This window comes from Artibeus jamaicensis, unplaced genomic scaffold, assembly GCF_021234435.1.
Source record: "Artibeus jamaicensis isolate MK-2021 breed Jamaican fruit bat unplaced genomic scaffold, CSHL_Jam_final contig_76, whole genome shotgun sequence".
Classification (NCBI taxonomy): domain Eukaryota; kingdom Metazoa; phylum Chordata; class Mammalia; order Chiroptera; family Phyllostomidae; genus Artibeus; species Artibeus jamaicensis.
In genome coordinates, this window is record NW_026521954.1 from 24,600,283 (window position 1) to 24,626,359 (window position 26,077).

The following is a 26,077-nucleotide window of genomic DNA, read 5'->3' on the forward strand; positions in this document are numbered from 1 at the left end:
CCCCGCCGCCGAGCATGCCCAGTACGAGCCGCCGCGGAAAGTTTTCTGGAAGACCTCTGCAGCTAGGGCTAGGCGGGCCAGGCGGGGCCGAGGGCGAGGCTCGGGACGGGAGTGGGAGGGAGCGAGCCACACTTGGGTTAACTCGCGCCCCGCCGGGTGGCTCCGCAGTACCCACAACAGCTCCGGCGGTCCCGCTGCCTCCAAACATCCCAGGGGCTCCAAGTGCCCCTCCGCTAACGCTTACGTTCTCTAACTCTAGGCGGGGACCACCTTCTCCAAAAAAACATCCCTGACACACACCGGGCTGAACCCCGAGTCTACCCCCAGCCCACCAGCTCCCTCACAGAGAAGCATTTGGAGAGGCAAGGCCGTGTGTCCCGGAGGGCCCAGAGCGGGCAGGACAGCACAGGCGGGGGCTGGGAGGTGGGGTGTCTCCTGTGGGCCAGAGAGAGGGGAGTTCGTGTTTGGAGCCGGGAGGCAGGCCCTGGGCAGCCTCCCCGAACTCTCTGGGAGGGGCGGTGCGTTGCCCTGCAGGGACGCAGAGAGGGAGACCGAGGCCAGAAGGCCCGCAGATCGCTCTCTCTGCTTCCACCTTCTCCGTTACTGTTTCCACGTGTTCCGGGGGAGGGGCTCCCCGCCTGCAGCCTTCCTGCAGGGCAGCTGGTCAGGTCTGCAGCCAGGGGCCTGGGAGCCAGAGGACTGTCAGCCCCTCCTCTGGCCCCAAGGACAGGCCAGACGGTCACAGGCGCTCACCCATCTGTCCCATTTCCTTGTGGCAACACCTTGGGCGGGCCCTGTTTTCCTCTCCGACTGTCAGTTTCTTCATCTATAAAAGCTAAATCTGAGTGGCAGTTCCCATCTGGCCCACCAGAAGGGTTGACGGGGAAATGATGAAAAAAAACAGAAACTCGAGCTGCAGGACCGGGTTAAGGACACAAATGCCACTCATCCTCTGTTGAAGTGGATCCCCAGGGGTCTTCTGTCTCCCGCACCCCCAGGGAACTGAGGTCATACACATGTACGTTCACCGCTGTGCCCCCAGCATCCAGGGCAAGAGCCAGCATCCAGTAGCTGCTCAGTAAATGTGTGCTTAAAGAACAGATGCTGACCTCACCTCGCTGTGTATCTTCCCACACAGCCCTGACACCCTCCGAGCCCGGGCCTCGTCCAGTTCCTGGCTGGCCCCGTGCTGGTTGGAGGCGCCTGGTTTCTGTAATTGACTAGGGAGTGAATGGCCACGCAGCATTTCTACTGGATGCTGGTGCAACAATCTTTTTACACTCTATCTTAGAGGAAAGTATTGACCATGGTGAAGAAAAGGCATTAAGACAGATTCTTAAGAAAAGTTCGGCTGGCGGCAAGGCCGGGGTGGGCCTGCACTGAGTCCCTGGGATTTGAGCTTCCTCATCGCCAGGAGCGGGGATCCCCGGAGGGAGGGCTGCTGAGAAAGTTGCTGAGATGGTCAGGCTAAATGCCTGGCAGTCGTAGGCGCTCCGGAACCTTATCCAAGCAGCGCCCTCCTTAGTTGCTGAGGACCCCTTCTCCACCGGAGGTTCAGAGGCCCAGGGAAAAACAGGAATCCTCTGAAAAGTTCGGCTCCTGAAAAAAAAACGCGCGTCCAACCGGGCATGCTCAGTGCAAAGGCCGGGCTGGGGAGGGGGTGGCTCAAAGTTTTGGGCTGACGGAAGATCCAGGCTCCTCCCTCTGGCTCTGGCGCGGGACCGGAGAGAGGCAGCGAAGGAAGGAGACCGCACAGGCCGGAGAGTCAGCGAATCGCGCTGTGTCTCTGGCCCGTCCGGGCTGTGAGTCCTGCATCGCCAACCTGGCGGGGACGGCACTCCGGGCGGCTCGCCCGGGCGGTAGGAGGCGGCAGACGGGATGCAGCCGGGTCGCCGCCTGAGCGCCCCTGATGGCCCGCCGTGGAGAGGCCTGCGGGAGCGATGCGCGGCTGCTGCTGGGCCGGGACGCAGTGCGGGCGGCGCCCGCGCTGCTGGTCCCCGCGGTGCTGCTGGGCGCCGCGCTGGGCCTGGGCCTGGGCCTCTGGATAGGCTGCCGCGCCATCCGCCGGCGGCCAGGACAACAGGTGGGTCGGCCAAGCAGGCAGCCGGGGTGTGGGGCTCACCGGGCGCTGTCCTCCTCGGCCCCAGGGTCGGACTGCAGGCCCGGGCTCTACTTCCACTGGAACGTGATCGCGGGCTTTGCGCGCAACTGGTGCTGCCCCGGGCTCCCCCCTTCTGCTCCAGGAGGAGGCTGGACACAGTGATTCCAGAGGGAAGCAGCGTAGGGACGAACAGAAGGGCGCTGTCCCCAGAGATGCCTCCATCCGAGGCCGCGGTGTGATGGAGAGACCCAACGCCCTCCCGGCCTCAGTCTCCCCATCTGTAGCACTGGGGGGTCTGGACTGGAAGCTGGCGGGGACCCAGCTTAGCATCCTGGCTGGAAGGCTGGGGATCCTCACCCCTGGGTGCCTGTTCTGCTTCCTCGCTCAGTGCTTTACCTTGTTAGCCTCTCCCGAGTCCCAGCTTCTTGCTGGGATGCATTCAGGCCTCCCTTCATTCATTCATCCTCCGTTCATTCATTCATTCACCCCTACCCTTAGTTTGCTGAGCACCTTTCTGCTGCCAGCCGCCCCCCCTTCCCCGGTCCAGGGATCATAGAGGCCACCCCAGTGAGCGGATTAGACCCTGCCCTGACCTCTGGAGGTGGGCAGCCTCTGGGAGACAGGTTACCAGGCAACGTGATTATAACACAGCCTCCCCAGTTCTGAGGTGGGGGAGCAGTACTAACAGTGTTGAGTGCTGGCTGTGTTCTGGCCTGTCCTCAGAAGGTTCCCTGTTTGTACATCCATGTTGTAACCCGCGAATGTCACATGGGGCGGGCCAATAAGTTTGTTAGGTTTTCCCCCCAGCATGGCTCTAGTAGCGCTTCGTTGTCTTTAACTTCCTTTGAAACAATTTTGTTAGATTGTATTGTAACAGCTGTCCTATCAGAATTCTTTAAATTCTTTTTAAAGAATTTAAAAAGCTTATCAAAATTAGTGAGTTTTGTGTGGCCATTTAATATTGAAGATGGCAGAAAATATACAACATTTTTAGCACATTGTGCTTTATTATTTTAAGAAAGGTAAAAAACACAACTGAAATGGAAAAAAAACAAAAACAAAAAACCTTGTTCGGTGTCCAGAGACAAGTGCTGTGACTGATCAAATGTGTCAGGAGTGGTGTGCGAAGTTTCCTGCTGGAGATTTCTCTCTGGACGATGCTCGATGCTCCAGGTGGACCAGCTGAAGCTAACAGGGACCAAATCGAGACATTAATTGAGAACAGTCAACATTATACCACATGGGAGAGAGCCAACATACTCAAAATATCCGAATCAGTAAAGTTATTGGTGAAAATGAAAGATGTGTCTTTTATTTTAGGGGAAAAACCATACAAATGTTTTGGCCAACCCAATATTTTATCTCTCTGAAGGTTTTATAATTCTCCAAGCTTCCCACCCCTCCCCATGCTTGCCTTTTCCTCTTCTTTGTTTTGTGTTTGTCTTCCACGTTAGTCTGTAATCAAGTAGCTGGTGACTCTTGGCCTCCAGATCATTTTTAACTGGGAGGGGGGAAAAAAAAAACATGACATTTTTCTCCTGGAGCCTTCACCGTAGGACGACCCGGCGGGGCCTTCCCTGCAGAGCCTGGAGCTGGGCGACTGTGAGTGCTGGACAGTCAGCCCCTAAGTCTCCCCACCACCAGAGTGCCCCAGCCACAGGCTTCCCTGGGCAGGCCGAGCGTGCTCCTGCCCCGGTGCCTTTGCACGGGCTCTGCCCCTCCCTGCGAAGTTTGTTCCCGGGACATCAGGATGGCCTGCTCTCTCACTTCCTTGGAGCTTCTTCTCAAAGCCGTCTTGTCCAAGAAGACGTTCCCTCCCACTACTCTGCATCCCTCCACCCATTGTCTCTCCACAGCATTTGTCACCTCTGATATACTAGGTGTTTATTCCTTTGTCTACATCTCTCTCCTGTTGCTAGAATGTAAGGCCCACAAAGGCAGGAGCTCGGCATATTTTGTCCCGTACTCCATTCCCAGTGACTAGGATAAGGCTGAACGCTTCCCAGATGCTCCATGACTAACCCATGGGCAAACGTTTCTTCAGTTCGAAGGTTATATCCGGAGGCAGCCAGTGCTCAAGAGAGGCTTGAGAAGTGTCTCTGGCACAACAGGGTTCCAAACATAATCGATAATTACGCTCACTGCAAACACTGAATTAGCAAACACTGCATCGTGGCCCCTGGGGAAATATAGGTGTGAGGTTTCCACAACATTCCAGTTGCAACATTTTCATTAACCCATCAGTACGCATGTAGCCTCATTGTATGTGTGTTTCTGTTTAAAGACACATCGCTTAATATGTAGTGTTGACTGGCTAATGTCGATCTCACAGCCAACAACACTGTTCCAAGCGCCGGAATGAAGCACACCCGGCGCCTGCGTTTTCTCCGTGAGGCACGCCACAGCCTTCCTGTGCTTGGGACGCTAGACCGCGGGCAGCACTCCACTTAGAGGTCACTTTCAACAACACAATCACCTACAAAGAGCACAAAAGTGCTCTTTAAAAAAAAAAAACTTGGTACTAACTAGAGCACAGACAGGATGCTCGTTTGGGGTCTGAGCTGAACCAGTGGCTGCTCACTCTCTGCTGGACGCTCCCGGTGGCCCCTCGGACCCTGCGCTGGTCCACACACGCCCAGGAGCGGGCACAACGGTGCCCCAGGCGTTGCTTTTTGGGGTTACAAATAAAGTTTAGCCAGTAGGCAAATTTGCAAATGCCATTCTGTACTTTAAGGTAATCTAACACATTTTCTAAAAAATCACCCAATGACGTTATTGGCCGTAACAGGAGAATTAACATTTATGTGCCATTTCCCGAGTTAAGCTGTCACCCATGAGGGGCTCCCAGGCCACCAGGACCACTGATTCGGACGAGCCATGAGATGAGCTTTGACCGCCGTTCGGCTCCCAGGTCCTGTGGAGACACTGAGAAGGGGCTGCGGGGGCTTCTCTGGGGTGACCCCTGGACCGTCTTCGATGCGGGGCTGGCGCCGGGTGGTGGAGCAGCGCAGCACGCAGGGCCCAGCGGCAGGAGCCCTGGAGGAGCACAACTGGGTGCGGGGGTGGGGCCTGTGGCTCCAGTCCCAGGGGCTCAGGCCCCGCTGACATCAGTGTGTCCCCCACCTTTGGATTTCAGGTGGACGACACTCGAAGTCTGCTCAAGAACCTGGAGTCTAACACACAGGCCCCCTCGGAAAACGGCTCCCCGGCCAGGCGGAGGAAGAGAGGAGCACAGACTTGGAAGGAGGCGGAGGCTCTGGGTGTAAGCAGGCGTACTGTGTCCCATCTGGTAGCCAGGTGTCACCCAGATGCGCCTCCAACGCAGCTCAGGTCCCAGTCGGCTCCTCTCTCAAGGCATAATTTACCTTCGATAAATGCCTGGGTTTTACGTGTACGGTTTGACGAGCGACAAGTGTGCACCCTCTTGAAACCGATACCCCGGTCAGGAGTGATCCGTCACCCCGGAAAGTCCTTCAGGGCCCCGTGCCCCTTTGTGGCTTGCCCGCACCCCAATCCCCTTCCCAAGGCAGCCACTGGCCTCCCGCACTGGGACTGGCTTGCAGGTTCTCGACTTCTACACCTGCTTTCTGGTGCCTGCGACCCCTCAGCATCTTGCTTTTGCCATCTGTGGCACGGCACGTGTCAATAGTCCAACCTTTAGTCCCTTGGTGCCTCGTGTGGTGGGGACACGCCATCATGTGGTGTTTGCGGAGTTCAGCTTCTGAATAGGGCTTTGGTGAATACGTGTAAGTTTGTTGGTTTATTCGTTTTCATTTTGCTTTATTTCTCTTAAGTAAATATCTCCAACACAATGTTAAAAGATGGACTGTCACCCCGGCCGATGGCGCGGGTGGTTGGAGCGCCATCTCGTACAGCAGAGTGTGGCGGGTTTGATTCCTGGTCCAGGCACACACCTAGGTTGTGGGTTCAACCGCCTATTGGGGTCATAGGGGAGGCAACCAGTTGATGTTTCTCTCTCACTTCAGTGTTTCTCTCTCTCCCTCTCTTCTCTCTCTCTCTTTCCCTTCCTCTTATCTCTGAAGTCAATAAAGCAATATCCCTGGGTAAGGGTAAAAAAAAAAAAAAGGATAGGGTCTCCCTGTCCGTCTGTCCTGGCCCCAGCCCGGTCCAGCCCAAGCCTGCCCATGGGGCATCGCTTTCTGCTTTGGGATCCAGCACCCTGGAACCCAGTCCCAGCTTTGCCACTTGTTTACTGTGTGATGTTGGGCCAGAGACATAACCTCTCTGGGCCTCCAGTTTCTCAGCTTTATGATATCAGCAGCGAGCCGGCTCCTCAGGGTCACCACCAGGGAGCTCCACAAGCATTCCTGCTGTGGAGTAAGCTCTGGCTCACCATTTGCAGGGAGCCGTCTCTAACTCATTTTTCCTGCATAGCGATGTTTTCCCCGTTCACAGTGTAGCCATGCCCAGCTAGACCCATCACCAGGCTAATGATTGCCAAGGGTTCAGTTAGAGGTCTGCTTGTTCCAGTGGCTGGCTCGCCCCAAGGCCCCGCCTCCTGCAGACTGAGCTCGAGTTTATCCCGAGAATGTGATCAGGGCCGATTTTGAGGGGGGGCATCGAGCCGTGACCCCTGTGTCCTCCAACCCACAGAAAACCCAGGCATGTGTGCTTTAAGCCACTCTTTGCATGCACTCTGTTTTGATAAATAGCTCGTGTCAGCAAAGAAACAGAACATTCCAGAAGGCTCTGGAGCCAGAGCCTGCGCAGCCGCTGCCTGTCTTCTCCCTGCGGCGCTGGGTGTCGCAGACGGAGGGGACACTCGTGCTTCAGGGGGGATTGGCTCCTCCCCTCCTACATTTGTGCCCTAATCGGTTTTCTGAATAACAGCGCCGGTTCAGCTGAAGAAGCAGCTCGCTGAAATTCGCGCTGCGTCGTTTCTCAGCGGTTGTTGGGCTGCGGCCAGGGCGGCCGTAGGGACTGGGAGGAGCTCTGGACAGAGGGGCAGCTGCGAAAACTGCACCTCAGGCCGTTCAGGCGGTGGGCCACAGTCCGTGGGCTGGGTGCTTCTGGGATTGAGTTCACCTACTGGGGTCACCTGGGCTGCCCCAGGGTGGGGATGGGGGTGGCAGGCTTCAGGCAGACCACCAGATAGGCCTCCCCAGCCCCAGGTTTCCCACCTGGCCGGTGTGCCTCGTGGCAGGGGCGTGGCCACAGCTCGGCCTGCACTGCCCTGCCCAGGCCCGGCGCCCCCTCCCCGCCCCGCATCCATAGGTGCCAGGCGGCCCCTACACTGCAGCCTCTGCGCCCTGTCCTCCTCGGTCACGGTTCTCACAGGAAGTGCACTTCTGTCTGCCCTGTTGAAGGTGAACTCCAAACCTCGGTCTCATGCCTTTGACTCACTGCACGCCTTCCACTCCGCGCTTTCTTTCCCTCTTCGGGTGAGGAGTCCACAAAAGCGTCACGCTCTTCTGGCTCTGTGTCATTTCCTGGGGTCAGTGTGTCTGCTCCGACATTAACCAGGGCCGGCATTGTGGGCGGCTGACCCGTGAAGTCACGTAGGCCGCGGCCCGCCTCCCCAGACATCGCCATCTTGAAATTCTTAGTCATTTTTGGACGAGCCCCCCCACATTCACTGTGTACTGGGCCCCACAACCGTGGGCCCCACAGCAGCCTTCTCACCTCTGCCACTCTTTGCTTTTGTTTGTGGGTGGAGCAGTGGGTCAGTGAGGCCAGGGTCAGGGGGTGGGGGCTGGGGAGCCTCCCCCTGGGGTCAGAGGGGAGCCAGGAGGGTTGTGGGCCGGACAGTGATGGGAACTGCATCTTCGAAAGGTCATTTGATTGCCACGCAGAGGATGAAATGGAACCTGTTGACCCCTAAGCCTTGGTGGGCCCCCGTAGAGCCAGGGAACCTGAGTTCGAATCCCAGGTCTGGCCTTTGTTAGCTGTGTGACCTTGGGCACATAGCTTAACCTCTCTGTGTCTCGCCTGCACTATGAGAGAGATAGAGGCTGAAGGAGGTGGCACGTGTTGGTGGTCTTTCCCCTTCTTGTCACCTAAGTCTGTTTTTGGTGAGTCCGAAGAGAGAGGCAGAAGTGACGAGCACAGGGCCTTGCCCCTCCCTGCCCTGCTCTGGAAGGCATCCCGGGAAACCCTGGCTGGAGAACCATCGGGGCCCATTGGCTGCCTGGGTCCGGTGCTGGTTCGACCCTTCACATTATGAGAAAGGAAAACGTCTTCTGTACTTTTCGCTCATTGTCAAGGAGCTCTTCCTTCAAGGTCCAGCTGGAAAGCACGGACCTGCTGTTGGTTTCCAGAGCGTTCATTCAGCACCGACTTTGCCGAGCGCCAGGAGCCGCCCCCTGCAGGGGAGAGGCGCAGGGAGGCGTGGGGAAGGAGAGCGGGTGGCCGGTGGTGCCTGCAGCCACGGTCAGGGTGGCTTCCCGGGGAGGCGGCTGCTGAGCGGGGCCTCTGGGCCCCTCACCTCTGCTCACAGCCGCCACGGCTTCGCTCCCATCTGGTCCCCACCACTCTGCTGGGTGCTCTGCCTCCGCGGTCCTGGGGCCAGATCCACTACCTGGTGCCGTCCGGGCGGCCGAGACTCAGACAAGTGGGAAGGCTGTCCAACCGCTGCTCTTTGTTGAAAGGTCTGATCCAGAGTCTTGCGCGAACGTCTCCACATTTAAGTGTTTCTACCACTTGACAGTGTTAACATGATTCTGTTGGACTTTTTCACTAACATAGGTAGTTTTTAAGAGCACTCTTGTTAATTATTGTCATGTTATTTAAATCCTGATTTCTTTCGAAGGTCAAGACTTAGAATTAAACAGATGCGGTATTTAATATCTGTCCATTCGTCCATCTGTGGGTACATCCAGTCCTCCCCCATCCGTCCACCTGCCCTTCCGTGTATTCATATCTGTCTGTGCACCTGTCCCCCCATTTGTCCACCTACCTGTCCATCCATCTATCCATCCATCCACCTGCCCATCTGCCCATTCATTCGTTCACCCACCGATCTGTCCTTCCAGCTGTCTGTACATCCCTCTGTCTACCCATCTGTCCATTCATCCATTCACCTGTCCATCCATTTATCCTCTATCTGTCCATCCATCTACCTGTTGTCTGTCTGTCCATCCATCCATCACCCATCCTTTTACCAAGTGAGCACATGCCGCGGCCCCTTTCCCAGGCCACCCTGACCAATAGGGTGTGGCATTTTGGAGACTTGGTGGCTGACCCTTCGTCCCGCAGGAAGCGCTCCCACTGCACCATCTGTTCTGCTTCCTTCCCAGGAACACGAGCCGTCTGTCAACAGCAATGTCACAGCATTTGCCCTGAAGGCCAAAGTCGTCTATCCCATCAACCAGAAGTTCCGGGTGAGAGTCCCAAGCTCCATCTTGGGAACACCATTATTCAGTGATGGGCTAGAGACCAAGGACAGTAGCAGGGGGTCAAATGTGCCGTTTCGGGTTCTCATGAGGGTTGGATAGCAACCCATTCGGAGAGGGATGAAGGCAAAGCTCTGTAACTGAGCAGCACGTCAGGGTGGACCCTCCCCCCGCACCCCTGCCAGTGACAGCGTCGTCAGGGTCAGTGCTGTCCGGGTCAGCGCACACCCCTGGCATCTCGAGGTGAGGAGCTGCCATCACCTGTTGTGTCTGCAGGGACACAGGTGACAGCCCAGTGGGGCGGCCCCACGCTGCCCATTTACTACTGATACAAACACTGGTTCGGACAGAGTCCCCGCGTCTCGGTCACCGTCCCTGAGTCCAACACCAGTGGCTGACACACACCGAACAGTTCCTGCAGGGCCAGCAGAGGGCCAAGCGTTTGTCCGCATCGGGCGTTTCAACCTTGAACTACCTCTGGAAGACAGATAACGCTGTCACCTCCACCTTACACACGAGGGTGCAGAGGCCCAGAGAGGCCCGTGGCCGCCTGAGGTCACACTGCAGGAGGTGACAGGCCAAGGCCACCTCTCCTCCTGCCAGCCCGGCTGCAGGTCTCGTGCCTGGAGGCGGGCCGCTCACACTGGCGGCCAGGAGTCCTGCTGAGCAGTGTCCCCAGGCTGACCGGGGGAGCCCTTGGCCGGTGAGACGCCTATGGAATAAGTTTCCTGATCAAGCCAGTTGGGGAAAATGCTGCCTGCTCTCCAGGCAGGACAGAGGACCGGCTCTAGAGTCATGCTGAAGTCACTCGAACTCCGCCCTGACTCCCACCCCGGCCATGATGTGGCACCTGGGGCCTCAGTTTCTTCCTCTGTGAAATGGGAGGAACGGGCCTGCCTGCCGCCCTTGCTGTTTCGAGGGTGAAATCGAGCAGCAGACGTCAGGGCTCCACGCGGCAGGTGGGCTCGGTTTTCTGAGTTACCGCTTCCTTGTGGAGACGGCCAGATGCCAGGGCTCCAGCACGCACACCCGAGACTTTCCCGAGTTTGGTTTTCGGGGGACCCTTGCACTGAACAGACGGCACGGTTCACGGAACAGGGCCCCGGAATACACACAGGGAACTGCTTCGTTCCCTCAGCTCTGGGGCAGGGGGAGGGGAGGGGGCTGGAGGGGCAGACTCCCAGGGCAGGGGCATTTCCCCACCCTCAACACCCGCCACTGGGCAGCCTCCAAGGGGGATGGCCCAGGGTCAGGGGGCATTGTCCTCACCCCGGAGGCTGTCCCAGGCTGGTTGGGGGACAGCGTGTGGTGTCAGGCCAGACAGGAATGACCGGGGCCTGTGGAACCTGGTGAGGGTTGTCAGAGGAGGCAGGCTCGGGAAGGGCTGCTTCAGCCTGGGGTCGGCCTGGGCACAGACTGCTGCTCAGGCTGTGCCAAGCTGCGACCTTTTGTGGTCACGGCAGGAACTGCATTTGTTTGATGAGGAGCTTTGAGCCAATCCGAGAGCAGTAGGGTGCCTGCCTCTTGGAGGGCCTGGGGGCGGGAGGTGCCACCCAGGTCAGTGTGAGTAAAGAAGAGCTGAGTGGTCAGCAGGTTAGTGGACAGAGCAGGCCAGGGAGTGTGAGACAGCAGGGAGAGAGGTGGGCCAGGCAGGTGGGCTGCACAGAGGGGTCGGGGGGCGGCCCAGTGCAGGGACCACCAGGAACAGATGCAGGCTCAGAGCTAAGGGGTGGGGGGCCTGCTGTGGAGTGTTGGCCCCTTGGGGACAAGGGAGCTGGGATACAGGACACTCTCAGCCCTCCCCAGCGTGCCAGGGCCAGGCCGTCCTGGGAGCTGCCCGCACAGCAGCCCGTGGAGTTACCCAGACTCCCCCTGGTGGTCACACCCATGCACTAAGCCTCCTGTCTCTCTTCTGCCGCCCCAGCCGTTGGCCGATGGTTCCTCCAACCCGTCTCTGCACGAAAATTTGAAGCAGGCGGTCCTGCCCAACCAGCCGGTGGAGGCATCACCATCCAGCAGCCTGGGGAGCCTGAGCCAGGCCGAGAAGGATGACTGCAGCTCCTCGTCCAGCTTGCGCTCAGCCACCAGTGACGACCGGTTCCTCAGCCGTTCCTTCCTTCGGGTGGACAGCTTCCCTGAGCTGCTGGCCTGTGAGAGGTGAGGAGGGGACGGGCGGGTTGGCAGTGGACTCGGACCGGGGATCCTGTTCTTGTCAGAGGAGGAAATGGAGGCCCAGAGAGGTTTAGCCACTCGGCTATAGACACACAGCCGCCCAGCATCCGAGTGGGACCCTGTATCCCTGTCACTGGCCATGCGGTGTCGGCCAGCCTGAGGGCCATGGAGTCAGGCTCCAGCCCTCGGGAGAGGAGTTGGGGCTGGCTGGCTGGGCAGCAGCCAGGCCCCGGCTGAGCACTCTCTGTGTGTTGGTCAGGGCTGGGTGCCGTGTGTATTACAGGGGTATAAGCATCAGGCCTGTGTCACTGTCTGCCCCACCCCTGCTCCCGGTACATCTGGGAGAGGGTCAGCAACGGGTGCCTGATGTGGACCCCGGCTCGTGGGATCCACCACATTGTGGATGAGACACAAGACAAATTCACATGGACTACCAAGTCCTGTGAAGGAAAAGGGACGGCACGGCTTCTCTCTCAAGAGGAGAAAAAGCCTCAGAGCACCTTGGCCACCCTCTCAAGGGGAGAACGCCCCGACCCTAGCCTCGACAGGCTTTTATTGGGTTCAATTTGCACAGGAATGAAGCTCATCAAGCACTATCAGACAGAAATTATTGAACAATAGATAACATTGAAAGGTCTCTGAGGGCTTATTCTAAGTCAGGGTCAGATAGTTAAAGGGCCATAAAACTTTGGGGAACAAACTCACTTCCTGCTTGGACCCTTATTTAAATTGAGGGTATTAGCAAACTAGGTTCCACAGGATTTTACATATTCTTTCTTAGGCCTGATTGCCCTAGGGAACCTTCCCTTTCCAGCACAGGGCAGCACCCACCACCAGCATTGTTGCAGGCTTAAGTAAGGCAGGAGAAGTAAGGCAGCCAAGAGATTAGGAGACTTCTGGAAGACAGAATGAGGACTCAGGCCATTTCAAAGCTGAGGGGCAAGGGTCCATCACCTTCTTTTTCTGTAGTCCCCCAAATCCTTCCCTGGGGGCCCCTGTGATCATGCCTGTCTTAGGTTGTCCCTCCCTTGAGGAATCGTACCTGCCCTTGGCTAACCCATCATGCATTGGGGGCCAGGCAGGGTGAAGTAAAAGGAGCAGAGGCAGCGCCCCTGCCAGGGAGATAAGCTTTGTCTCCTTAGTGGCTTATGGTCTGAAGGTCACTCACTCAGCCTTAGCGACGGGGTGGGGGGGGCGGCGGTCACAGCTCCTGAAACCAGGCAGGGTAGTTCCCAACAGGTGCCATATCTGCCATGTGTAATGTACATTTTTGGCCCAAATATTTTGGGGAAAAATAGGATGAGCTTTATACATGGATAGTTCTAATTCTGTATCTATATAAATGTTTTTAATTTTTTTATTTGTGCTTTTGTACTAACAATGTACCTCTAGAAAGCAGTAATGATACCCATATGCAAAATAATACCCTAGAATACGACAATCAGTTTTGTTTCTAAATATAAGTAAATAAATTGAATTAAAAAATTGAAACAAAAGATTTTTTTTCCTGAAAGTTTGGGCCAAAAACGTGGGTGTACATTACACATGGGAGCGCACTGTACATGGCAAAATGCAGGGAACTATTAACTAGGTAATGAATGAATGCCTCCTGACAACCCTATCGGGTGGGCACTGTTTTTGTCCCCATTTTATGAAGAATAAAGTGAGTCTCAGGGAAGCTGGGTGACTTGCCCAAGGTCACACAGCAGATGGTGAAGGGGCCAGGGCTGAACCCACCGCCTTATCTCAGAAGCCCATGCTCAGCGTCCTCAAACCACCCAGCCGGAGTAGGGCTCAGCGTCCAGTGGCGCCCAAGAACCTCAGTCTGGCAGGTGTGCGGATCGGTGCTCGGGCCGATCTGCTCTGAATTCTGGTGAGGTCAAGGGCCCAGCACACAGTCCAAGGCTGTGGAAAGAGTGGGCCCAGACCCTGAGCATGCTGCCAAACTTCAAATCCAGAGCCAGGACACACGTGGCTTGGACTGAAGTGTGACCTCTCTCCACACCTCAAACACGCTCAAGGTCTTTTCTGTCTCTGTCTGACTTTGCAGCGCTGACCTTGACCTGTGCATCTATAACCTTCACTTAAAAGACCTGCTAGAGCTGGACACGGCGCTGAGGCAGGACGAGCACTTGGTAGGTGGTGTGGTGGGCTCGTCACCCATTCACGGCGCAGGACCGGGGCGCGGGCTGTCTGCGCCCTGAGTCCCTGAGACCCTGGGGGACGGGTGTGTGCTACAGTGGAGCCAGCACAGCGAGAGTGGAGAGCGACGTTGGGCACAGACCCTGAAATGGCAGAGCAGTTTCTGCCACTGGGGGGCAGGGCTTTGCTTTACCCACAGACAGACAGACAGACAGACAGAGAAGCAGGAGGGGGAGGGAGGTACCATTTTTTAAACTTTTCCCTTTGTTTTATTTCCTTTTCTGGCAATAGATGTTTATTCAGATTTTAAAAATGTGCCTCTTTGACATTTTTCCAAAAAAGAAGTCTGAGGATGAATTCTACCAGAAGATTCTTTCAAAACAAGAAAATGTAAGTCTTTGACCTATTATGTCAAGGAACCTGAAAAGGTTCCTTGCTGTTACAATACATAAAACTTATGGAAGTGTCTTTGCTTTCATGGATGAGAACGGTCTATTCCCATATTCACTTTTAAACACACTGTAGAGATATTAGCATGTGTGTGCAGATGAAAAAATGACAAACTGTGCTCTTAAAATGTGAGGAAATATTGGAAGCAGAGAACAGAGAAGGCTATTGGTCATATTCGCTACCAAAGGGAATCACCACTGAGGTTATATTCTGCACAATCTTGGGCTATTTTTAAATATATAATTTTCCAGGACTTCATAAGGATTGAAAGATCCCATTTCACTGCCTACTAAGTGTGGTCTATTTTTTGTGGGCAATGAGGAATATAAAAGAAAATAATCCATTATTCTTGAGCTCTCTGTGTATGAGAGAGGCCTCTGTCATCGGGCCTGAAATGGGCCCACGCCCAGGGCATTTCATTACAGCTAAGAAATGTGGCATCATGATGATGAGAAAATCGAAGCGTTTCTGTTTCTAGAATTTAAGAAATTTCCGATTTTTTCCCGTGTTTTCTTCCCTCTGCTTTCCCAGGAGTTGCAGGACCTGGAAAGGGGGCTGCGGGTCAGACTGTCGAACACAGAGATGCTGTGCACTGGCGACTCCGAGTTCGTCACCCTGGCGGACGTGGAGAAGAGGGAGCGAGAGTGGTCTGAGCAGCTGACCGACAACGTAGGTGGTGGGCGTTCTTTCCGCCTCAGAACCGGGGTTCCACCTGGTCGGAGGGAGAAGTGGGCAACGGGAGCATGTCCAGTACTGCAGTTCCCAGTCGGTTCCCCCTGCGGCCAGCCATCAGTTTCTGAATGACGCCACAGAGGTCTGATGAAGTGCCAAGACTTCCTTTTTTTAAAAACCAATCCCCCTTGTTTAAATCTTAGGTGGACCTTGTTATCACTGAAAGCCAAGGTTGCTGTAACCCACTCTGTCCCTACCCATGGCGGTCAGAGCGGGTGCTGGCTGCTAGCCCCTCACACTGCACCCCTCACTCTTAAAAGCAGGGTTTAAGTTCAGAGAGGGTGGCTTCCCTCAAATATCTCCTTCTTGCTTTTGGGTTCCATTCACACGCCCCTCTTCACATATTAGGTATTAATTGGCACCCAGGCATTGTGCCAGCTGCTGGGGATTCAACATGAACTTGGACCTGGCCCTGCTCGAGAGATGCTCAGGCCAGCCTGGTGGGGGGGTGGGTTTGGCGGTGTTGGGGTCCGACAGGTGAGCAGACGCAGACTTATGGGCCACAAATGTGACAGATGGGAACACATGGGAAGGCCGAGCACCGTGCAGGGGGGGGGCTTTGTTCCACCCCAGGCTTAGGAACATCTTCACAGAAGAAGGGCCCAGGAGGCTTTTGGGAGAAGCACAGGCACCGGCCTGCGGGCGGGTGGAGAGGGCCCTGCCCCAGGGTTCTCCGCTCCTGTGGGGACGGAATCCCTTTCTGTTCCAGGAGGACCACACAGGCTGCAGTGGGGGTCCCCTAAATAGCTGCAGGGCCAGTGCAGGAGGGATTTCCTGAGGGTGGGTGTGGTGGGGAAGGGGAGGGGCGGAGAGGTTGGGAGCTCACCAGGTGGGATTTAATGAGGTGGGGGGAAAGGGTGCAGAGGGTCAGTTCTACGGAAATAAGGACCCCAGAGTGAGAAGCAAGCTGGGAGGGGAGGTAGTGAGTCTGCTTGATGGCCTGGAGGTGCGTGGGGACAGAGCCCCCCAATCTCGGGTGGGAGAGCAAGGGGAGCAGGTATGTTCTTAGGGGGAGCTGGGGAGGGGAGGGTGCTTGACCTGGGCCCGGTGGCCCCCCAGAGTCCCCGAGGCAGTGGGCCATGTTGTCCGTGCCTGCATATTTCCAGCAGAGGGTGCGTGGTTCTCAAAAGCGAATCTGCAGTGTTGGTGACCTGCAACCATGGGGCGCTCCCGCCCGGGAGCCTGCGGAGGGCTGGCAGAGGAAGGGGTCTGTGCCAGATCTCGCATCCCAGCAACAGCTCAGAGGCAAGAGTCCAGGAGAACCAAGATGAGACGGCAGAGCAGGGACTTGGAGGAACCAGGAGGAAACCTTGTCACGGATGCCAAGGGAAGTCCGGGCTTGTGAGAGGGACGACGGAGCCCCCTGGCTCTCTGGGGCTGGAGGAGAAGCCACTGCGCTGGCTGGGCGTGGAACCGTTTCCGGCTGCACAGGAGTTCATGGATCCTCGTCCACATCCTCTCCCAGCAGCTGGAGAGGAGGCCATCTGATGGGCCAGAGGGACAGGAAGGCAGCGGGTGGGGGTCAGTGATGGGACGAGCTGCTGCCCGGAGGCCCCGAGGTGGGAGAACAAGCGTTTGAAGAGGGGCCAGTCCCTGCAGGCATGGGCTTCCTCCTGGCCAGGCCCAGCCCCGGGAGGGGGCTGGCTGGACCCAGTCGGTGTCAGGTTGTCATTTTTCTCCATCTTCAGCCACAGCAGCAAGATCATGTGGGTCTGGGGCCATGACCCCTGACCCCTCCATGCCTGTCCAGCAAGAACTGTCTGTCTCAGGGGCAGAGAGGTGGAGCCGAGATGGAGACACTCAGAGCTGGGGGCTGAACAGACCTGAACCGAAGCTGCGCTGCCTCTCATCAGCTTGGGGACCTATGACAAGGGCCCTGCCTTCCTGAGCCTGTTCCTATATTTTATCCAGACACAAAATGTGTGAAGCACAGAACCTGCTGGGCATAAGATAAAAGAGAGCAGCTAAGACTCCTGGCGACATCGTTCTCAGTTCTCAGAGGCCACAGTGACAGCAGCGGCACCAACATTCACAGCTGCTTGGCGACTCCAGCCCTGCTCCCACCGAGATGGGGACGGAGGAAGATGTTAGAGCAGAATGCCTCCTCGGCCACCAGCGCCTCTGCCATATCCTCTCTTGTGCCTTTAGGACAGGATCTAATATTTAAATGGCCATTTGCACTTTTATTTCCAGGATATGTTTAATCCCTTCTATAAATCTGGAAGCTTCCCTGAGCACACTGGAATTCCGTGCACCACCCACCAGCAGGAATCAGCCCAGCGAAGGGTCCTTACACTGTGGAAGCCGGTGCTGACCTGCCATAACAGCTGCATCACCGTTTGCTGAAAAGCCGCCCTGCTGCTGACTGGCGCCGGCAGCGGCATGAGGAGGGACCTCCAGGGAACGTGGTGATTGCGGAGATGAACTTGCTCCGGAGTGTGGATGGTCTAGAATCTCAGCTTGTGATAGGGAGTGAATCGAAATTGCCAAGCCTGAGCCAGACAGCTTTATAGCTTTCTTAACTAAGCTTTCTCCCCCCACCTCTTGCTTCTCATTGTCATTTCACAGATGGAAGCTTTCTGGAAACAGATGGAAAACATCCAGCACTTGCTCGTGGACCAGTTTAAGTGTTCTAGCTCTAAAGCCCGACAGCTCGAGATGAGTCTGACAGAAAGAATGACCGCAGCGGAAGGGCGGCTGCGTGACTCCCAGGACCTGCAGGCTCTGGTACGCTGGAGGGGCGGGGAGCGGGCATGAGGGACGTGACCCAGAGGTGGGGAAGCAGGGAGCCTGAAGTGCCGTACGGGTCATTCGGGTGCACACCTTCGTATTGTAGAGGGAGAGAGTCCAGAAAACAGCAATGGTCCATCCACCATCTAGCCGCCCAGCCATCCTTCCGTCCGTCCATCCATCCATCCATCTACCTGTATGCTTGCTGACCTATGACACCCATGTCACCAGGAGTTTCTGTGTGGAGGTTCGGGGCTCACCCTGCCTCTGACCCTGGGGACAAAGTCACACCTTACATTTCGGGCCTGTGCACCACCTAGGTCACACCCAGCTCAGAAACCTCTGGCGGCCACCCTGCCCTCGACTCGCAGACTCAGCTGCTGAGACCTGGGAGCAGGTCCTGAGGGGCCAGAGTGGATTTCTGCCGCTTTTCCACAAACCATCTGCTCCTAAGGGCAGTCTGCAGAGCTGCAGCATCAGTGTCGCCCGAGAGCTGGTTGGAAATGCAGCACCTCCCCCCACACCCACACCCAGCTGTGTGTGTTAATAAATGCGGCCCCCCATGCACACAGCTGCTGGGGGACTTTACGTGGCTTGTCCCACCCAGTGTGCACACAGCCCCCTCGTCTGCCTCGGCGCCACTGAAAGACAAGCAGGGGTGATGCTCCCAGTGAACAGATGAGGAGCCCCCTTATGCCCCCCGGGGACCCCGCCCTGCCCATGGCAGCATCGAGCCTGCACCCAGGCTTCCTGGTTTGCCATCCACGCCCCTCTGAACTGCATTTTAATTTGATCAGGCAGCTGATGTGAACGCTCATCAGTGGAGAAAGACTTTTCCTTTTCTAATTTTTCTCTTCTTATTTAATTGTTACCCTGTCAGCAGGATATTGATGCAGGGAAAACAAATGTATCCTTAGCTGACTCTGGCCCGAGTATTTGCCAGAAACGTCCAAATAGGAAGGGAGAGAATTATCCAGGTGCTCCAGCCGCTCTTCCCTCAGCCAGCATCCGAGGAGCGCCATCTACTGGGAGCCCTGTTCAGTTACAGAAACCATATTGCAGACTCGGGCCAGAGGGCTGAGCAGGCGCCCCAGTCCTGCCACTGATTGGCCATGCGACCTAGAGTAGTTCGTCAACCTCTCTGTTACTGTGACTCAGTTGCATCCTCTGTCAAATGGGATCAGAGTGGCCGCTGCTTAGGGAGTGTTAGAGATCAGACTGTACGCCAGGTCTTTTGAGCAGGGGCCGGTGCATGGGAAGCGCGCATGCGTGTTAGTGGTCAGACGCCTGCAGGTCACACCTCAGCAGGCCAGATAAACTTACGCCGTGACAACGGTGCCCGGAAAGGGCTACAGTGGGCGTTTGTGCGGGAGAGGGCTGGATTAGCCCTGCCTGGCCCCGCTCAGGTCCCTCCCCCACACCCCAAGATGCATCTGGAGCTGTTTTGTGGATGAACTTGAGAAGAGTTTCAGTCCTCGGGCCAGCATCACGGGCCTAGAACGTGTCACGTGGCCTGGATGGCTGTCAGAACGGAGCCCTGGAAAGGGCTCCGACGGTTATGGAATCCGTCTCTTGGGATGCTGAGGACAACTGGAAGCCACGAGCGGTGAGGGGCCTGGCTGCAGACATGATGACAGCCTCCACGTCCCCGAGCACCTGCTGTGTTCACGCTGCTGCTTTGGCTGCTCTGCACGTGGTGCATCTTTAGTCCTCACAGCAACTCTGCACTTAGGGGTCTGATGAGGACCCCGTGCCCAGGGTCCTGCAGCTCTGAGGGGTGGAGCCAAGTTCGACTGAGCCTGGGGCCCAGCCTGGTGTCCCTTTGCTTCTTCTGTCCTCCGCCTTCGGTCTGCCGCCCCTCCGCTCAGGCTCACCTCTCTCCCCTCCATCTGTCCTGCACTATGAACCTGAGCTGCGGCTCTCACCGGGAGCCAGGAGGGTCTCAAGGCCTGAGCGCCTATCCTCCCTCGCCCTCTAGTGGTCATGGGCCTGCAAGCTGCTGGCAGGTCCCTTTCTTTGGAGGAGAGGAAGATGCAAAGCCACTGTCCCTCAGGCTAGTTATGTGGCCTTCCAGAATAAACCTCAGCATCCTTGTCCATAGTCGGGGATGGTTACTCTTGCCCTGTCCACACAGACCACAGTGAGGCCCAGGCTAGGCAGCGGGTGGCTCAGACTCAGCCCCTGTCTTCAAGGGCTCTGTGTTTCAAGTGTCCTCAGGATTAGTTCCTTAAAGACAGAAGCACCTGGGCAGTGGAGCCGGGAGCAGGGGTACAGTGGGGTGGGGAAGATCAGAGCCTGTAGGGTTGTGTAGGGCCCGGCCAGGCAGCCAGGTAAGAGGAAAAGGGGAGGGGTTGCAGTGGGAGGCCTGGTGTGTGCCAAGGCCTGGGGGAAGTGCAGGCTGGGTGTTCTGAGCAGCCAGGAGCTGCAGGTGTGGGGACTCAGCCAGGCCTGGTCCTGAAGGCTTCGTGCACTGTGCCCCAGAGTGTGGACTGGATGTGAGGGCGGGGACTGGAGGGTTTGGGCCAGAGGACCACGGAACCACATCTGCATCTCAGAAAGATGCCAAGCAGGGGCAGAGCATAAGGGGACAGTGGGGGCTGGGAGACCAAGAACGGTTTGAGGCATTAGCCCAGGGCAGAGGTGACCAGAGCCGTCTGAGCTGGGGTGGCTGTGGGCTGGCAGGAAGGGAATACAGGAGGAGGGTCTGGATGAGGCAGGGTTGCAGGCCTGGGGGAGAAGGGGTGGGGCCAACTCAGGCCTCTACTAGTGTCACGTGGCCGGTGGGGCCGTGGCCGTGGCGAGGTGGGGAAAGACGCAGGCCTGCGGCTTCACCGGGCCCCATGTGCCACAGCGGCAGTGTCCCTGCACCTCCCGTCGCCCTCACCCCCATCCCACAGTGCTCGCTCACTGGGTGTCTGCTCTGCAATGTAAACCCCACCCCCACCCCGCCTCTGGTCAGCATGGCCTGCGTGGGGGAGGCCTCTTGCAGGAGTGGTGTCCCGAGTGATGACAACGGGGTGGAATAGGATGGGGCCCGTTCTGAGGTCTGACTCTGGGGCAGTGGCCCTCCTCAGGTCTCTTAAAGCCCCAGCACTCGGGCTCTGTGAGGCCCCAAAGCCCAGAATTCCCGTGATGTCTCTCCACTCCCTGCAGTTCTCTGGGGCTGCAGCAGCCACAGGCCCAGGGGGTTGGGGGAGGGAGGGCTCTGAGAAAGGTGGGTTTTCCTCTTCAGTGCTGTGCATGCGCTGAATCCTTCCCAGAAGAGCAGCCCCTCTGCAGGGCACTCGATGTGTTCCACACGCCTTGCATATGTGATCCAGTGTCCATGTCACCGCGTCTCCCCGAGGGACGATGTGGCCCCTGTCTGAGGAGCAGACGCAGGGGGCTCGGGGAGGTGGGGGCGCCAGACGGAGCCTGTTGCTGTTAACAGATGAGAGGCGACCCACCAAATGTCCGGCGTCTTTCTCTTCTCAGGACGTCCTGGAGAGGACGATGGGGCGGGCACACATGGCAAAGGCGATCGAGTCCCTGAAGCAGCAGGTCCAGGAGGAGACCAAGTGCCGGCTGGCCGCCATCTCCCGCAGCCTGGGCGGGCTGACTGTTGAGGGGAGGCTGTCGGGGGCGCAGAAGGAGGAGCTGCTGACCCAGCAGCACAAGGCCTTCTGGGAGGAGGCTGAGCGCTTCAGCAGGGGTGAGTGAGCTGCAGCAGGGCCCAGGTCTTGGGCGCGGGCCTCTCGGGGCCACCAAGCTGCGGGGCTGGGGGACAGCCATTGTAAGTGTCCCAGTTCTGCCCTGGGGGGACCAGACTCAAATTCTCTGACCCTCACTGGCCTTCTTCATAAATTGGGGTACATACAAGCTGCCTCCTTGGGTGGGGCTCTCCTGTTCCACTGGGGTGTTGGTTATTCAGGCTGACGGAGAGCCCAGGGTCTCAGCAAAGGCCCCGGAACGTGCAGAAGGCTGATGAGTGTGGAAACGCCCAGAGGAGACGCGTGCCTCTCAGCTGCAGCCCCACACCCATCACAGGTCCTGCGTAACTGCCAGGCGGGGCGTGGGAGCCGGGAGGGGGCGCCTGACGTGGCCACTCCCCACACGAGGTCCTGCTCCTGGGCCGGCTCTGCGGAGTGACCGGCAAGGGCCGAAGCCGTCCAGGGCCCCGAGACGTAGTCCAGGTCAGGCCTGCAGTGGGGCCAGGAGGAGAAGGCCTGGCCTCTCACCTCGGGGCTGCCCCACCTCTGCACCAGCTTCCTCGCACCCTGGGCAGGAAACGCGCCCCCAGGCCTGGACGGAGGCACAGAGCGGGGCCTCTCGGGTCTCATCACGATGTCCGCAGGGCACCTGTGTGCCTGACAAGGTCCCCAGCAGGCTCTGACCCCCATCAGGCCTGGACCCCACAGGGCAGGCCACCCTGACAAGGTGCCACAGGCGAGGGGCCTGAGCAACCAACACTGATTTCTCCCAGTTCTGGAAGCTGAGGTCCCAGCCGATTTGGTTCCTGGGGAGGCCCACCCCCTGCTGTGCACACGGCACCTCCTTGCTGTGCCCGCACATGGCGGAGAGACTGCCCTCTCACGTCTCGTCCCCTCCCGAGGCGCCACCCCTGTGCCTCTGGGCCCCAGTCTCATGACCTCATTTAGCCTCAATGACCTCCTTAGAAGTTCCATCACCAAATGCAGTGACCACAGGAATTTGAGGGGACACAGTCTGGAGCAAGTTCAGAGCGGGGCTGGGTCCCGACCATGAGCTGCCCCAACCCTAGCTCTGTGCTCAGCACTCTGTTGGGACCGAGGGACCGGGTGGGGCCCTCCCCCTGGCTCACCTGCCCCAGCCCCCGGGAGGCCATGCCCTGGGGCTGGCTTGCCCCCCTCCTAAGAACTCTAAGTGGGGGTCTCTCCAATTACTGTGGAGCCACAGGCTTCAAAGGGCCAGGGACCCTAACGCCGGCCTTTGGGGAGCAAGTGAGATGCAATCCACCCCCAAGCCCCACCCCCTCTTCAAGCCAGTAGGGGAGTCACCAGGACGTCCTGTGGCTTGTTTCCATTTCAGAGTTTGTCCGGCGAGGCAAAGATCTGGTCCAGGCCTCGCGGGTTCGCCGGGCGGAGGGGACGGCCGCACTGATGCTGGCCCAGGAGGAAGAGCGGAGGAGCTTCCTGGCAGAGTTGCCGCTGACCACTGACCCTGACGGGCTCCTGCAGGTGACCGCTCCTGACTCAGCCACCACATCTGCGGGCACATTTGTCCCAGGAGTGGCCATGCAGGCCGACCGTGGTGTGGCTTAGTCGCTGTCACCGTGCACGGGAAGCCAGAAGCTTGGGCATCCAGCGGATGGGAGGTCAATTCTTGGCTTCCCGTGGTCGGCCCATGACCTTGGCTGGGTTCTCCGAGCCCTGCCTCCCTAGCTTCCTGGTCTGTAAGCCGGTGATAAGGGCCCCGCTGGGTGGGCCACCCGGGGCCTGTGCAGTGGTCCCAGCAGCAGGAGTCAGAGAATGCTGCGTCCAGGAGAGAGTAGTCATGGGGTGGCCAGGCAGCACCCCCCACCTGGGGCTGGACAAGCACACAGCCGGTGAGCCCTGGAGACCAGACTCCCGGGGCCTGGCCCCGGCCTCACTTTCCTGAGCATGCCCCTTTAGATCTGAGAGGCAGGGGCCAGGCAGGGAGATATTCTAGGGGGAAAAGTTCTGCATTTTGCTATCCAGTTCAGCCCCTGTTTTCACTCACAGGCTTTCCAAGAGGTCCTGGAGCGGCAGCGGGTGACACGCAGTGACCTGGAGGGAGAGGACGACTTCAGAACCGCCGAGGCCATGGCTGCGCTCTGCCAGGTACGTGGCCTCCCCGTGGGCCAGCCCACAGCCCTCCGGATCTGAGTGTGTGCGAGAACCTCACAGCCTCCCCATCTGGGCTCCAAAGCCCCTGAGAGGCTGGCCCTGTGTTTTCCAAGGGTTGTGCACATAATGGCCTGCAGGGGGCGGAGCTGGGAGCAGGGAGACTGGGGAGGCCTCCCAGTGGTCCAGGGCTGAGTCAATGGGGCCCTGGCTGGGGTGGTGCAGGCAGGGGCAGTGAGAAGGCCTGGGGCCAGGGTCCGTTTTCATGGTCAGTGTCTCAGTCTCCTCTGGTAAAGTGGGGATAATGAGCTTTCTTCAAGCTTTCAAAACGTGTCGTGACTATTAGTGCATCACTGCGTAGGAGGGCATGTGTGCACAGGGGATGTGCGTGCACAGAGGTGTGTGTGTGTGCACAGGGTGGAAGGGTGTGCACAGGGTTGTCTGCACGCCCAGGATGTGCTCAGGAGGGAGCTCGCCCTGCAGTCTGGCGGGCCCTTTCCCAGACCCAGTCCACAGGCGAAATTCCCCCCTTTCTTCGGGCCAGGCTCCTGTCGTGCTATGGTGGGCACAGTGGCTGGGAGGTGGGTTTGATGGCCACCTGCCGGTTCTCAGGCTGCCGAGAAAGTGCACTTTCCTAAACTCCCACTGTGTCTTGACCTTTAAACAAACAGCAGAGTCTCAGCGTGACGGAGACAGATGCCACTAAATGACAGGTCTTGGTGCTGTGTGCGGGGATTTCTGAGCCCCGGCCAGAGGGGCCCTGCGAGGACAGATGCAGGGGTGAGGGCCACGCAGACCTGCTCGCTCACCAGGGGTTCATTCCCGACCCCCCTGCTTGTGTTCTGTCTCTCGAAAGGCTCCCAGGGGGGCTGGTGAAGTGAGAGACCCACCACGCTCGGGGCTTCTGCGCCCTCGGCTCTCACGAGGAGTCAGGGTGAGGGAAGGAAGAGAAGATAAGACTCCGGTCTCAGCGAAAGCAGGAGTAATAGGCCTGATGAGGGGTTCAAAGGTAGGCTCCACAACATCCCTCACCTCTGAACCCAAAGCCAAGTTCAGGTGCTCCGAGACCACCCTCTGGCTCTCGAATTTTCTAACAGACATGTGCGGGCGGCTGTTCTGCTCGCAGTCACGTGTTACGGCAGCAGGAGGTACAGATTCAAGTCTGCCAGAGACAGGGCCTGTGGGGCGGAGCCTGGAGTTCCCAACTCGAAGCTTCCAGGGTCCTGTCCCAGCGGAGGCCTGGGCAGCCCTGAGCTCCTGACAATGACATGTGACTTGATACACTGCCCAGCGCCAACCAAGGAAGCTCCCTCGCGCCTTGGTGTCCACGGTGTTGGCCCAGGCTCGGGTCCACGGTCGTGCTCGACCAACCCCGTGGGTGGCCTTAATCTCTAGCCCCCTGCAGGTCAACTGATACCTCATGGCCAAGGCCCACCCTGATGCCATCATCATCATAGACCATCGGACGGGGCCCGAGATCCCCACCAACCAAAGACTCTCTTATCAGGGAGGACATTCCAATAATTTAGAGGTCACCTTCCAGGAACCAGGGTAAAGGTCAGGCTTCTCTCTCAACAGGGTCACTTCTTTGGTGCACAGCAGTGAGCAGTTAAAGGTGTTTTGTTCAAGGTCATGCAGCTGGGGAGCCCAGATTCAGACCTAGGGCTCCCGACATTCGAGTAGGGAGAGTGAAGTACTGGGGAGCAAGGGAAAGCAGAGGAACGTGCAGCCCCCCGTGAGGGCGCAGCTGGGCTCCCCAGTGGCGAGCCCAGGGGTGACACAGGAGGGGCGATCAGTCCAAACGCATGAATGAATGAATGAATGAATGAATGAGTAAATCAAGGAGGGAGTGAACCCACTAAGCTGTTGGCATTCCCAGGGTGGTCTCTGAGTTTCCTGCAGCTGCCGCAACAAAGTAACACAAACTCCGTGGCTACAACTACACGAAGTTATTACCTTCCAGCTCCGGAGGTCAGGAGGCCAAAGCGGGTGTCCCTGGGCTAAAAGGAGGGCGCCAGCAGGGCCGTGCTCCCACTGTGGGCTCCAACGGAGACTCCGTTTCCTTGGCTTCTCTAGCTTCTGGGGCTGCCCCCATTCCTCGGCTCGTGGCCCCCCCTCTGACTCAAAGCCAGAGAGTTTGTGCTCCTGCCTCGGGTCCCATCATCCCACCTGCTCTCCATCGGACGCCCCGCCTCCCTCTTTCACTTACACGGAGCCTGTGATTGCATTGCAGTCACCTGGGCGCCCCAGGCTCACCTTCCCGTCCCAGAGCCCTTAGCTTGCTCACATCTGCAAAAGCTCTTCAACCATGGAAGGTTGCATGGCTCTGCGCTCCCCCCAGTAAAGCTGCTGGGGTGAGGAGGTCGTGTTGTCTTTATTTGCAGAGGTAAAACTTGCTGGAGCCTCACAGTGCTACCTGCTGCCCAATTACACCCCCTCCTTCCTCTTGGTAATTTCCCAAGCAGCTCGCTTCCCTGCAAAGAGGGGCCCAAGTGCCAAGGAAGGAAGGGTCACTCAGGGCGCAGACGGACCGAGTGTGGGCCCCATCTGGCTGTGTCCCAGCTGTGTGGCCCTGT

General features: G+C 57.9%; 1 protein-coding gene across 3 annotated transcripts in view; it reads left to right on the forward strand.

Annotated features, from left to right (window-relative positions):
* Positions 1 to 1,668: 1,668 nt before the first annotated feature.
* The window catches only part of EVC (EvC ciliary complex subunit 1), a 44,222-nt gene continuing 19,813 nt past the window's right edge, over positions 1,669 to 26,077 (forward strand). For 2 of the 3 annotated variants that reach the window (XM_037126938.2, XM_053672467.1), the window contains exons 1-11: positions 1,670 to 2,083; positions 5,238 to 5,363; positions 9,358 to 9,441; positions 11,378 to 11,610; positions 13,676 to 13,760; positions 14,059 to 14,157; positions 14,749 to 14,886; positions 17,518 to 17,676; positions 21,154 to 21,370; positions 22,726 to 22,874; positions 23,400 to 23,498. In XM_037126938.2, coding sequence (XP_036982833.2) covers positions 1,910 to 2,083; positions 5,238 to 5,363; positions 9,358 to 9,441; positions 11,378 to 11,610; positions 13,676 to 13,760; positions 14,059 to 14,157; positions 14,749 to 14,886; positions 17,518 to 17,676; positions 21,154 to 21,370; positions 22,726 to 22,874; positions 23,400 to 23,498 — 1,563 coding nt within the window. In that variant the 5' untranslated portion in view covers positions 1,670 to 1,909. Of the gene's footprint in view, positions 2,084 to 5,237; positions 5,364 to 9,357; positions 9,442 to 11,377; positions 11,611 to 13,675; positions 13,761 to 14,058; positions 14,158 to 14,748; positions 14,887 to 17,517; positions 17,677 to 21,153; positions 21,371 to 22,725; positions 22,875 to 23,399; positions 23,499 to 26,077 lie in introns of all 3 variants that reach the window. The other variant, XM_053672468.1, reaches the window with a different exon arrangement.